General features: G+C 43.0%; 1 protein-coding gene across 2 annotated transcripts in view; it reads right to left on the reverse strand.

Moving 5' to 3' along the window:
- Positions 1-2915: 2915 nt before the first annotated feature.
- LOC148347364 (glutamate receptor ionotropic, NMDA 2C-like) overlaps positions 2916-14408 on the reverse strand; it is a 55958-nt gene continuing 44465 nt past the window's right edge. For both annotated transcript variants that reach the window (XM_088323576.1, XM_088323575.1), the window contains exons 13-16: positions 13145-13305; positions 10813-11000; positions 6982-7214; positions 2916-5754 (exon numbers count right to left, since the gene is read on the reverse strand). In XM_088323576.1, coding sequence (XP_088179702.1) covers positions 4258-5754; positions 6982-7214; positions 10813-11000; positions 13145-13305 — 2079 coding nt within the window. In that variant the 3' untranslated portion in view covers positions 2916-4257. The remainder of the gene's footprint in view (positions 5755-6981; positions 7215-10812; positions 11001-13144; positions 13306-14408) is intronic.

Raw genomic sequence — 14408 nt, forward strand, 5'->3', positions numbered from 1 at the left:
ATCTCAGTGAGGCAGGCCTCCAAATTTCCACAGTTTAGTCGGGCAGATTTGTGTGCTGTCCCTTCTCAAGGTTTCTTCGTTTGACCCATGTGGAGGTTCGGAATTTTTCTTTGCCCTCATGTAGGTTTTAGATCAGGGGATGGTGTAGTCTGCAGTTTGCAATAATCTGTGGTCTGTGCAGCCCTTTGAGACTCCTTGTGATAAAGGGCTATATAAATCACATGACTTGACTTGTAACATGACATGTTTTCCAGGAAAACTACGTTGTTGTCCGTTGACATCCTGTGAAGTGACGTTTTAAGATAAGTGTGAGGTTGTTCTGTTGGCAGCTAATCCCAAAGAGCGTCGCTAATGTTGCAGCTGCGAAAGTGGGCCCAAAAAGAAACAGACATAGTATGCCCAGCGTTGTTGAGGTGTGTGTGTGGCACTCCATATTCACACCTGCTACCTATTTCTACCCAACTAGCCTTGGAGGTTTAATTCCTTGAGTTTTAGTGTTGCCCCTTTGGGTATCCATCCGATGATGGATCGCCCCGGAGGGAAGGTGGCACCTGGTTTTTGCAGGACGAAATTGCTCGACAGACACTCGTCGGAAAGGGGGTGCATCTGGAGATTGCAGGGTGCGAGGTAATGGAGATTGTGACGTGGCGGCGAAATGAAAAATCCGAGTCACCTTTACTTCCTGCTGAATATTTCGAATTGATGGACGCCAAAGGGAGGAGGTTGTGATGTTATTCATACGAAAACAAAAGACTGATTTGTTAGTTGGATACAATCCGTCTCAATAAGTCACTTAGCCTCTCTTAAACTCCCTGAGGGACACAATCCCCTTCCAAAGCCTTTTTTCTATCCATTTTACACATGGCGGATTTCTCTAGATACCTTTATTGTTCTGCTTATTTGATTACATTTCTTCCCCTTTTGAAATTTGGTTTGAATCAGAAGAGGTGCCGGTTTCCAGAGCCGCCTGAATAGCCCGGGCGCCAGCAAGATGGAAACGATTGTGGCGGAATTGTGCCTGAAGATCTGCCGAGTAATTAACGTTCCTGCCAGCCGGCAGATCCAATCGTGTCAGATTGGGAGACGAGACGGAAGTTAACACACACACATGGACACACAAGTTATACACACTTTGAAATCCCAACCCACATGCCAAAAACCATACTTTAAACCTACATATTTTCACACAGACATCTAACAGTAGACCTAAACTCAACCTGAAAGTGTGAATATTTAAGCTTCGTTTTGTTCCTTACCCTAATGTTATAGCTAACCTACTTCAACTTCTAAACCTGAAAGCAAAATCCTTACCTTGGATTCTTGAATCCAAAGTTGAGGGGTAGATCCAGGTCTACACAGCCTACATCCAACTCTAGAGCTTACTTCTTTCTGGCTTTTGATGTGGTACCACAACCGTCTCGTTGGACTCATTTTCATTTGCAGTCCTGGGATAGCTACTGCTCCAAACAGCCAAAATCCAACTCCGGCACTGATTGTTTTCTGGCTTTTGTTGTGGCACCGAAACGCTTACCTTGTACCATCTGCATTCACGGGGTATATTCTGGTCCACACTGTACTACAGTCTTGACTGCTTTTAGTTTTTTAGTATGGTACCACAATCCCTGACTTAGTCTGTTTTCCATCTGCAGTCCAGGGGTAGACCCTGGTCGAAACAGCCAGGCTTTTGTCGTGGTACCACAGCCCTTACCTTGGACTCTTTTCTATCCCTAGTCCTGGGGTAGATCCATGTCCACACAATTAAAATCCAACTCTGGCCCCGACTGCTCTTTGGCTTTTATTGTGGAACCACAACCTGCGGGCCGGCAGTTGGAGACCCTATATGGAGAATCTATAAAACCTGCATCCTGAACTGAATTTGATTTACCAAATGAAAGACACAATCGTCAAAACACCTTTAAACCGCGTCATTGTAACTCAATCTGTAAAGATCTGTTTACAAAATAGACACTCATTAGCAGTCATCCAAAAAAGGCTCTTTAATTGCTCTAAGTGATTTATTACAGGTTGAGGGCGACAGGTAATATAGATACCATAATAGCGTTCAATCACCTCATTTAAAAATTGATCAGTAAGCAATTAGAAGTGGCGGCGGGGAGCAAGGACGGCGAGGGAATACAAAAGAGTGGAAAAGAGAGAGCGACACTAATCAGAAAACGGAGCGCGTTAGCACAAGAGTAACAAATATGCTTGCTTGACATAAAGTGTTGAAAATATTATAAGAAAATCTGTGAGTGACTATAAATTCTTAGATAACATGAATGACACACAAATAACAGTTTTTTTCCTAACGATATCATATTATGGAGTACATATTGGAAGTATTGAGGCCCTTGTGTGTTCTCTGTGCTGTATCGGGGCCCCCGAGAGGAGCCAGTGAAGAGCCCATGAATAAATAAGACACCTGGTGCTGGTCAGTTCGGTCCAGAAAACATCCAGTTTGTGTTCATGTGGACTGCGTTCACACACCTTCTTTTTGAATTCGCTCCAATGGCATCTTGGCAGTAGAGCTACATCGTGTTACAACAGTTAGCGAAACGTTAGCTAAGTTCGGTCGGTCTCAAGATGCCTTCAACTTAGATTGCTGTCTCTTTCGTTTTTTCGTATTTTGGTCTCTGTCAACTCCTGAGGGAAATATCGAAGACCTTAGCGGCTACACGCATTGATAAGGTTGTTCGCTAGCGAACCGGCGACACGATCAAAATCGGAAAAAAAGTCAAACCGTGACTGGATCTTGTATAATGTTTGCCTGTTAGCAGGATTTATGATGCAATATTTCATTTGGACAAAATACAGTAGTAATAGAAACTGCGCCCCTCCCCCCTTAATGATGTTTTTACTATACAAAGTGCAATAAGATGTTTTTCAGACCCTCGCTACGACATCAACAATACCAAATTTTGTGGTTTCCGTGATTGGGTAGAGTTACGTCTCTAAGATGCCTTTCTGCTTTTTGTTGATATCATATAAAATGCTGGTCTACTATTGGCTTGTGTGATGAAAATGCTGACATGCAAATATACCTCCCATTATGCTTTTGTCTCTATTTTGTTCAGAATATCAAGTGCTCCATAAAGACTTTGTGAGTCGGCGATGCACTGTATTTTCCTGTTCTGTATTCAATCATTACGGGTCCCATTGCTAGGAGTGAAGCCAGAAGAAGAAGAAAAAGCATGACCAATACAACTAAGTTTACAAACAAGGCACCCACGTCATTGCATGGCCGTAACCAACCAACAATCTGGACTATTTTTAAGATCGAGGAGGTGAATAAAGCAAGAAAATGTCCCAAGGGCATAGCAATTCTTGCAAGGGGGAATTTTTAAAATAAGTTTCATTCTGTCATCTCCTCCCCCTTTGCATCTACCCATAAACTCCACTGTACCAGCTCAAGTAAAATTGATCACAAACTTATTCCTTACTATACACCATTTTGTAACTTAATGTTTTAACTGGGGTAGTGGGGGTCCTGAACACATTAGCTAGTTATTATTGGTTTCCATCCCTGGCTATCCAGTAATATCACTTTCCCCTTCCCATCTCTAAATGGATTAATGTTGTATCCCGGGGTTTACTGAAGAGTGTTGAGTTAGCAGTGTCTTTTTTAAAGACTCCTCATTCTTTAGCTTGGGAGATAAAAAACAAAAATGAATGCTGAGCAATGTGATTACTGGCTTTGTACTTGAAACAACTAAAAATCAATTATATAGTTTTTGCTTAATCCTGCCAACAGACAACTCCACCAAAATGTAAAATGATAAGCTCAAACAAAACTCAAAGAACATTGTGATTTTTCTTCCCTGGCGATAATAAGCTACGGTCGTACGTTATAAAAATAGCTACTTTGAAGACGTTACCTGATCTGTTTGCAGATGTCTTAAACTGATTATGTCATCCGAGCCGAACGCCGCCCTGTCAAAAGTATCCCAACTCTTTCATGACGCGACGCTACGTTGGCAGCTTTGTGTTTCATTTTGTTTTCGGTGACAGTTTGGAAAGATTTGATCCTTTAATACCCGTTGCTATCTCCTCACAGCTGGAAACGAGGAGTTTGAATCTCGTCCACAGTCGAATATGTACACCACGAACATCACGGCACGACGATTCCAGTTATACTTCCACCACGGACAATGCAATGCACAAGCAATAGATCCAATTATTCTAGAGGTCTTCAAAACAGCAGATTATCCAAAATCTTCCACAGTGATCAGTTGTAAAATCTCCTCGGCGGACAACGCTTCACACCTCGGACTCCAAACTGGAAACCCGCTTCCACGGCTGAAAGACGAAGGGACTGCCTGCTGCCTGGCTAACACTTACCTGACTTCCTTGTTTCTCCAAACCACTTGGGCAGGTCTTATGGATCCCATATGCGCCATAGACACTATCCTGGTACAGCACGGCTCGTTGACCACTACATCGGCCCCCACCACAGACTAGCATTGGGCATACGGGGCTTGGGCCCCGGTGACTGCCTGTGGCCTGCTTGTGGTTTTGCAGGTCGAGGGGGGAATGGTAGAGAGGAAGCCCAGGGTGGGAGTTCAGGTAGTTGGTGTATTGTCTGCTGAGCAGACTGGTAGCTCTCCGTACCATCCCTCGTCCTAAACCGGCACCACACCGCACTGCTTCACCATATGTCGGTAGATGGGTTGAATGAGAGTACTTGAGCCGTTGGCCTTTGCGGCTAGCAGGCCTCCTGTGATCTCCCCTGATGTGGAGGTAGGCCTGATTCCGTGGGAGGAACAGGTTGTTCTGGAGCTGGACTGGGTTGTGGGCCTTTATGGTTGGCGTGAGAACGCAAGGGAATAGATCAGGAAGCGTAGAGGGTGACTGGCTCGAAAGGGATGACTGGGACTCATTCAGCTGTTGGATCTGCTCGCTGCCCCATGTTGCTTTCAGGAACGAGGGGCGACGGCGCCTACGTCTTCCCCTCAGCATGAGGTCTTCTGGAGGCCAGGATCTGTAGTTCTCCACCGGAGGACATGTCCCCTCCACTGAATAGACGCTCTCCATGCTAGGCGCAGAGATTTGACTGCCCTTGTTGGATTTCAGCTTGCCGAGGCAGATTTTATTTTCATTATGATCCCTGTATTTCCTCCTTTCTGCTTCGCCATCCCCACACTGGAAGCTCTGGGACCTGCGTTTCCTCTGGTGGACACCATCCTTCTGGTTTTGGGGCAGGTGGACAGGATGGGAGGTGTAGATGTCTGGCAGCTGGAGGTCAGTGTATGAGATGAACCTTGAGTTAGGATGGCTGTCCACATAGAGTCTCCCTGTGGTTTGGTATTGGAGAGGATGCTGATGGGGCAGCGTTTCATTGACCGCCAGGTGGGGGCTGCTAAGACTGGACACAGGAAGAGGGCGCTCATACAGACAAGAAGTAGAGTGGGTCGGCAGGGTGTATCGGAGCGGTGTGGGTCTGCTTAGGCATCTCTGCGGGGAGACGGACTGCTGTGGGAACGAGGCGTGGTTTTCCATCACATAGGCAAAACCCCCGGGAACCATCTCGCCAGCGACATTGGGCATGCGCACAGGCAAACCATGCCGGCTGAAGTGCTCGATGGTTTTGGTGGCATTCTCCAGGGAGCTCTCCACATTAGCGGTTGAAACCAAGTCTTTGGCTGTGCGTAGCATCTTCAGCATGTTGGCTTGAGCGTAGTTGGATGTCAGGTCGGGTTTGGCCAGACCAGAGGAACGTCCGTGGTCCTCTACACCCTTGAAGCAACTGTAGATACCCTAAAAGAAAAAAACAAACTCTAATAAAAACTTGCTATTTTGGGGGTCCTTGCAACACCATTTGAAGTTGTCCCCTAAAGACTAGACAAAGACTCCTGATTTCGAATGTAACTACTGTGAATTGACTGTCACTTGTCAGTAGAAGACTTGAATCAAGTCATGTTTATTTGTATAGCCCTTAATCACAAGGAGTCTCAAAGAGCGGCACAGACCACAGATTATTGCAAACTACAGACTATTATCACACCATCTGACCTAAAACCTACATGAGGGCAAGGAAAAACTCAAAAACCTCAGCATGAAGAAATTGAAGAAACCTTGAGAAAGGACCGCAAGTGAGGTAATCCCCATTACAGGATGACTAGGCTGCAATGGGTGTTGCATCAACAGACAATAAAAATACAAATAAAATATAAATTAATATAAGTATAATATAAAACAAAAAGGTTGACCAGGTTGCAATGAATGTAACATTAACAGTTTGGACTTGTGTGTAAAGGTCTTAAGAACTTAAAGAAACAGAACATTTGAAGTTGAATAGTTTAAACATTGACTCAGAACCAAAAAACCAAAATTTGATTTGCGTCTAAAGACTTTTGACTTGACATGGAACCTGAAGACTTGGAAACAGTTTAGACTTGTAGATTAAGGACGTCAGACCTAACTGAATCCTTGATCACCAGAACTAGGACCTTTTGTTGGAACCCCTAGACTTAACTTGAATTTGTGGCTCATAGACTAAAGACTTGACTTAAAACTTAAAGACTTGAACTCGTAGCTCAAAGCATTCTGACTTGACTTGAAACCTTAAGACGTGGACATAGTTTGGATTTGTTGATCATTGATTTGAGAACTCACTTGGGCCTGGAACCAGAATATTTGAATTTCACTTGGACTTCTGCTACAAACACCTGACTTAAAACCATGGATTCGTGGCTAAAATACTTCTGAAATGACTCGGAACCTCAAGGCCTGGACACAGTTTGGACTTGTGGATTAAAGACTTGAGAACTAACTTGGACATTAGTAACGAGAACTTTTCTACTTTACTTGGACCTCTGGTTCAAGCACTTGGAGACAACCAAAAGATTTACAATTAAGTTAGATTTGTGGCTCAAAGACAAGACTTGACTAAGAACCTGAAGACTTGAACCCAACTTGTACTCAAGGACTTCCATTCCTTTCATCAAACAAATGTTCTATAACCACTAACAAGGCGGGGCTTACCCGACTAATGGCCAACAAGAAGTCCAGCTTGTGGGACTTGTGCAGCGAATGGCGCAACTTCCAGTAAAGCAAGTGCTCCCACGCAAAAACCAGCAGACTTAGACCCATGGCCACCAGCAGCATGTAAAAGACGCCCGCCATGTTGTCAATGTCCAGCTTGCTGCTCATCACCTCGTTCTTCTCGTTCTGACAGATACCGGAGAGCCAAACCGTCTCCAGGCGTTGGGTGTCACCTGGAATGGAAAAAATTGTCCATACGCATCATTATAGCAGAATTGAAATCACAAAAGAAAACGTTTATGGATATGTCTTGGTGGAAAAGGAATATTAACTCCATACCGACAATTTTCACGGTTTGTTTACGTCGACGTACACGAGTCGTGCGTGTATGAGTGCGTTTGTAGATAATCACACACACGCACGCCATTCCAGAGGATTTCGTTTTTTCCAGAGAATGCCGCTATCCCGCAAAACAAACCAATGCATAGAAATTGCGCTATTGCTGGCATTTATATCTTCCCTTTTTATGCGGTTCGACTGAGGAGGCGCGATGTATACATTAAATATTTGGAGTTTGAATTACAATGCGTCTGTTACGAGAGGATTTCTAAGTGTACGTTGGATGGCCAAAACTTGATTTTTATAACTTTATTTGATATTATTGATCATGAATATATAACCATTTTTTCGTTTATAATCAATGATAAACAATGTCAACCATCTTCTATAGTTTTCATAAATTTACTCATTTAGTAGTACATCCCTGTAAGCTTTGTTGTTTTGGGATTATTTCTGGGTGTCACAAGAACGTGATCCGTATTAGGAGATTCCTTACTAAAGGGTGGAGCTTCGAATTTTGTCAAAAAAATTCCAGAAAACATTATCAGAAGAGTGTAAGCGCACGATGCCTTTTCTCCCGCATGCTAAAATAAAGATTGAGTGTCTGTTGACTTTCTTCTGTATTGAACAAGGCCAAGAGAAAAGGGATGGCTGTTCTCTACTATTGCTGTTTCAACCCATTCTGTGTGTCAATTCTCTGAAGACAAAAAAAAAAAAAAGACGAGATACAGATGCTCCCCTACTTACGACCACTGTAGTGCTTCTTTCCGCCGCTACCCGCGTGTGGTGGCACTGTGAGAGGTCACCCAACATCCACCCAGAAGAAGAAATCCACTTCGGAGTTCGTGTGTAAACATTCTATACCGTATATCCAGCGCGCTCTGAGGTCACAAGATCGAACCTCCTGTGTGGAGTTTGCATGTTCTCCCCGTGCTTGTGTGGGTTTCCTCCAGGCACTCCGGTTTCCTCTCACATTCCAAAGAACATGCATTTCAGGTTAATTGGCTAGTTTAAATTGTCCTTAGGTGAGCATGAACGAGGGAGATGTCTGACCCTGTGTGCCCTTCGACTGGCTGGTAACCAGTTCGGGGTGTCCCCTGCCCACTGCCGAAGATAGCTGGGATGGGCTCCAGTCCCCCCGCAACCCTACTGAGGGTAAGCGGTGCAGATAATGAATGGATGGATGAATGGATCTTATGCATCCATTTGATATGGCTGGTGTAAAGTGTAAAGAAGAGGCGAGCAGTTTCTTTTGTAATAAAAGTGGAATAAGAAAGATTGATGCGGTTGAGAAAATGGTTGGATCGCTTTTTTTGTCCACTTTTTACCACGGAGGAGGAAGTTGCCTATCTATTGAAGCCTATCTTCCACAAGTAAGTTAAACTTCACTTTATTTATCTTCATTAAGCATCCATTTATCCATTATCTGCACCGCTTATCCTCAGTCATCCCAGCCATCTTCGGGTAGTGGGCAGGGGACACCCTGAACTGGTTGCCAGCCAATCGCAGGGCACACAGGGACAGACAATTTGCTCGCTCATTCACACCTAGGGACAATTTTGACCAGCCAATTAACCTAAAACGCATGTTTTTGGAATGTGGGAGGAAACAGGAGTGCCCGGAGGAAACCCACGCTAGCACGGGAGAACATGCAAACTCCGCACAGGAAGGTCGGTAACTGGATTTGAAACCATGTCCTCAGAACTGTGCCGCACACGCTCTAACCACCGTGCCGCCGGGCTGCCCCTTCATTAAGCATATTATTTTCTAAAATGTCTTTATCTTTTAGTACAAAAGAATACAGGTTACTTATACAAGCATTTAAAATATTTATATTAACCTTAAACATACACAATATAGCACTGAGGCAGCTTTGGCAATGCTAAACTTTGGCCCAATTTTGTTATGAGAGTAGTTGTAATCAAGGTAAATTGAACATATTCCAATGCCTTAATTGAGAACATTAGAGATAATTGTGTTGTTAAAATTAAATCCTTAAAGCCACTTGAGTTCAAGCTTGAGAGCTGCAGTAACTTAAAATGAGTTTAAATCATGAAAACAGAGGTAAATTGTATTTATATTTCCAGTCTTTAAAGGAATGAATTCTTTGTTGAAAAATATGTCATTGACTTTACTTATAATAATTAATAAAAAATGTTTGACGTCTTTGGTGGCGATCATTTCATATCAATCTTTGCTGTTGTAGCCGTTAACGGCAGTGAACTGGTATAAAGAGTTTAAAAAGCAGGCACTATCAAGTGTACAGTTATTTTATTATATAATAAATATTGTTGGGTCCAAATATTAAGAAAATGATTGATTTTATTTTCAGGTTTTTTATGGTAGATGTTTGACGTCATCAGCCGTCAACGGAAATCAGTCCAAAACGATCTATGACGTCTTTGACCGGCTATGGCAGTTAATGAGTTAAGTAGAGTGCATCTGAGGGGGACGATGTGTATTATTTAGTGGTTAAAAAAACAGACGCGATTCATTAAAAAAAATTGAAAAATAAAAAAATGTTTTTATGTTACATAAAATTGATTCACCCGAAGGGAGCTGACATGTTTTTTGGTCATCTTGTTTCTGCGGAAAACAAAAAATACGGGGGAAAGAAAAAGAAGAAAGAAAAAGAAGAAAAAAATTAAGCAAAAAAAAAAAAAGAGAAAAGAAAGAAAAAAGGAACGAATGAAAAAGGGCGGAAATGATGAATAGAGAAAAGGAAAAAAATTAATAGAAAATGAGAAAACGAGGGGAACAAAACAAATGGAAGGGGGGTACATAGACTTCTCCAGACAGAAGAGCAGTTTCAGCGACAGACTGCTGTCACTGTCTTGTACTACGGACAGACTGAAGAGATCTTTTCTATCTCATGCCATGAGGCTCTTTAACTCTACCCGGCAGAGTAAAAGCCCACAGTAAACCACACCACCTACATTGCATATTACCGAATCTTATTGCAATATGTATTCTGTGTAGCACTATTTAGTTATTCTATATAACACGCTACAGTGGGCATTTGCACTATCTATCTACAATAAGAAAAAGGAGGAAAAAAAGGGTAAAATAGAAAAAGACAAACAAAAAGAAGAAAAAAAACAAAAGGAAAAAAAAACAAGAAACAAAAAACACAATGAAATAAAGGAAAAGAGAGAAAGGGAAAAAAAGAAAAAGAGAAAAAAGGGGGGAAAGGCTGGGCAAAAAGGAAAAAGAAAAAGGATTATTTTTGGTCTCTTGGAGTTTCCGTAAATAGCATTCTTTCTCCTTACATCTAATGGTCAAATATTACACCGTGTCCCTTTAAGTTGACTCTGATGTTATATTTGAAGCCTTTAGCCGCCACAAGCAATCGTCCTAAATTGATCTTTTGACGTCTTTGGCCGTCAGGGGCAGCAAATGCGTTAACTCCAATTTTTTGGTCATCAATGTGACATGAACGTCCACTTTCGATGAAAAAAGAAAAGGACGGCAGGGGTTGGACGGCTCCCGCACCGTCGCCCAGGAACTGCAGCAGCGCCAGGTCGATGAGCCGCTTCCATCGCGAGTCCTTCTGCAGGGCGATGCCGTAACCGGTCGTAGCGAAGACTTTGCCGCTACCGATGGTCACCAGCTTGCAGCCTTCGTCCTTCCCCGCCATGTAGTTGAGCACGGCCGCGTCGTAGATGAAGGCGTCCAGTTTGCTGCGTGCGTGAAAAATCACACAGAATTCTTTGGGGGACACGGAGTACGTCTATGTGCAGGCAACAATCGCTTTGGAAACGGACTGTGACACTTCTGTCATCCCTCTTTATCGCAATAAATGGGGACCGAAACCTCCCGTGACATGCAAAATCTATACAGTATCCCCGCCTCTCAACATTGTTAACATGCGCTCTGCCAGCTCTTGCTTGCAGCAATAGTCGAACGGAGATAACGGATCGCAGTCAAAAGAGTGTAGTTCATTTTAGCGGGAAAAAAAGCGACCACGAATGGCACAAATTTGCATTCTCTTGCCCTGCATTCAGCAAGAGTCAAACGGAGATAATGGATCGCAGCCAAAACGGCGCAGTTAAGTTTAGGAGGAAAGAAAGGAAAAACACCCACCATGCAAATTTGCACTCTCTGCCCCTGCACTCTGCAGTAGTCAAACGGACGTGATGGATCGCACCCAAAACAGTGCAGTTCATTTCAGGCAGAGAAAGGGGAAAAAAAAGCCATCACGCATGACACGAATTTGCACTCTTTTCCCCTGCACTCTGAAATAGCCGAACTGAAATAATGGAATGCGCTCAAAACAGTAAAGTTCATTTTAGGCAAAACTAAAGGAAAAACATCCACCACGCAAATTTGCACTCTCTGCCCCTGCAAACTGCAATAGTCAAACGGTGCCTACAGATTGCGTCCAAAACAGTGCAGTTCATTTCAGGTGGAAAGAAAGGGGGAAAAAAAGCCATCACGCATGACAAAAATTTGCACTTGTTTCCCCTGCACTCTGAAATAGCCGAACTGAGATAATGGATTGTGCCCAAAACAGTAAAGTTCACTTTAGGCAAAACTAAAGGTAAAACATCCACCACGCAAATTTGCACTCTCTGCCCCTGCAATCTGCAATTGTCAAATGGAGACAATAGATTGGGCCTAAAACAGTGCAGTTCATTTCAGGCGGACAGAAAGGAAAAAAATCCACCACCTGTGACACAAATTTTTACTCTCTGCCCCTGCTGTCTGCAAGAGCCAAACAAAGATGACGGACTGACCATCATCCAAAACGGTGCAGTTCATTTTAGGTTAAAAAAAAACGGAAAAAAGCCACCACACATCAGACAATTTGCACTCTCTGCCCCTGCTCTCAGCAACAGTCGACAGGGGGGCAAGAACGGCACAACTCCCACGCCGGTCCGTGCATGCAGTAATACAGAATTGTTGTGCAATGGGTTTTAGGCAAAGTAATGGCATCCAAAAAGTGTGCTCCGTCTGTCCCCGCTTGCAGCAATATGTGATGGGGAATGTTGGATTGTGGCAGCATGAGTGCAGTTCACTTTTTAGTGTACAGAACAGCAAAAAAAAGAGCCACCGGGCCTGACTAATATACACCCTGCCGGTCCCAGCTCGCATCAAAATGTGATGGGGGAACAATGGATTGCAACAGCACGAGTGCAGTTTACGTTTTGGTGGACAGAACGGAAAAAAAAATGTAGACTCCACAAAAGTGCGCTCTTCCGGTCCCCGCCTGCGGCAATATGCGATCGGGAAAAATGGATTGCAGCAGCACAAGTGCAGTCCATGTTTTGGAGGACAGAACAGCAAAAAAAGAGGCACCAGGCCTAACAAAAACACACTATGCTCGAAGCAATATGCAATCGGGAATAATAGATCGCAGAATGCTTTTGAACCCGCAATGAGGCCGCAAAGTACGAGTATTTGTTTCATTTTCTGTCCCCATGGCAAAAATGCTACCGTCCACATATAATGGACACCACAGTTGTATCCATCCATATATAGTGTAAGTCAATGCTTCTGGCCTGCCCCATTTTAAAAACGCAGATGACTTTTGTAAATGGAGTCACATATCCCGTTTGCAATCGGATTATTTCCTGCATGTAAACTGACCGTGGTATCAATCTGTATTTTTACCCTCCCAAATGTAGGCCACTCCTCCACCCCTCCCCAAAAAAAGAGACAGCACTTTGAAATCCAAATGAAGCCCTACGAGTGATTTTCTTAATCTAAAAATAAATCCACCTCATTCCTGAAATATGCGCGACTAAAAAGAAAAAGTGGAGTGGCAAGAGGGCGAGGTATAAATAAATCTTTTGGGTGGTGAAGAAAAACTGCAAAAGCATACCCGGTTTTGAGGCTGTCGAGCGCCTCCTCCACCCCCTTTTGGTTGTACTTCATCATGTGGGTGTGCATGTCGGGGTAGTTGCTGCGGATGTTGCGCTCCGTGCTGCCGTTCGGGACCGTCCCGAAGCGGAAGGGGGGATAGTGCTCATGTGGCTTCTGGAACTGCGGGGGGAGACCAAGGATAACGTGACAAAGAAGGGAAGACGGGGGGAAAAAGGAGCTGAAAGGGATGGGGGAGTAACGAGTTGAAGCGAGGACTCGTAGCAAGAACTGAGATGAAGACGAAGGGGAATGATTGGGACACTTCTCACTTAAAATAAATGATAGGAAATTAGTTTCCCCATCAGATTCATCGACGGCCAAAAAAGAATGACAGTATACAGCTCCATTATATACGAAACAGACTAAAAAAGCAGAGATGCATGAGCTAGCTAGGTAGCTAGCTAGATGGCTGGTGATTTAAGTAACTAGCAAACAAACAACGCTAACTGTTGGGTTCCGGTGCGGCCCTTTTCACTAGTGGGCGCTTAATGGGTTTGGAATTGGGACATGTGTGTCCAATCACAAGAATCCTGTCCCTAATTAGGCCGATCCTAGGGTCATCTGTATTTTTCAACCTTCATTTTTTTCATTATCAATATCACCATCCATACCGCCATCACTTCCCAGTTTTATCTTGGTTTGCTTTTTATTTTACAAATTAGTTGTTTTGACCAATTCTCTACATTGATATTGTGATTAGATACCACCTTACCATGCGTCCCTGCATTTGGGTCCACCACAAATGGTAACACTAACTGCATAACAATTTCCCTATGGGGATGAATAAAGTATCTATCTATCTATCTATCTATCTATCTATCTATCTATCTATCTATCTATCCATCCATCCATCCATCCATCCATCCATCCATCCATCCATCCATCTATCAAACAAACTGAATTGATAATTAATGAAAGAAAGAAACCTAAATTAAAATTATTTTTGTTTGTTTTTACATTACATTGTTTACAAATTGACAAACTGATATGATATAAAAAATATGTCATAAAATAGCTTCATTATTGATTCTTAGAAAATATTTTCAGTGTGTTAGCTTTAAGCGTTGAAATTGCAGCAAAAAGCAATCGTACATAGTCTTAAACTCAAAGGGGGGCAATATTTTCGCAACTCCTACTTTTCCATTTTTTATATAAGAAAATGTCACTTATTGTTTTTTATTCTTATCAAATATTTATAGTTTTTTTTTTAATTTATGAGTTCC

Source organism: Urocampus carinirostris, chromosome 19, assembly GCF_059441175.1.
Source record: "Urocampus carinirostris isolate Australia breed hairy pipefish chromosome 19, RoL_Ucar_1.0, whole genome shotgun sequence".
NCBI classification, from domain to species: Eukaryota; Metazoa; Chordata; class Actinopteri; order Syngnathiformes; family Syngnathidae; genus Urocampus; species Urocampus carinirostris.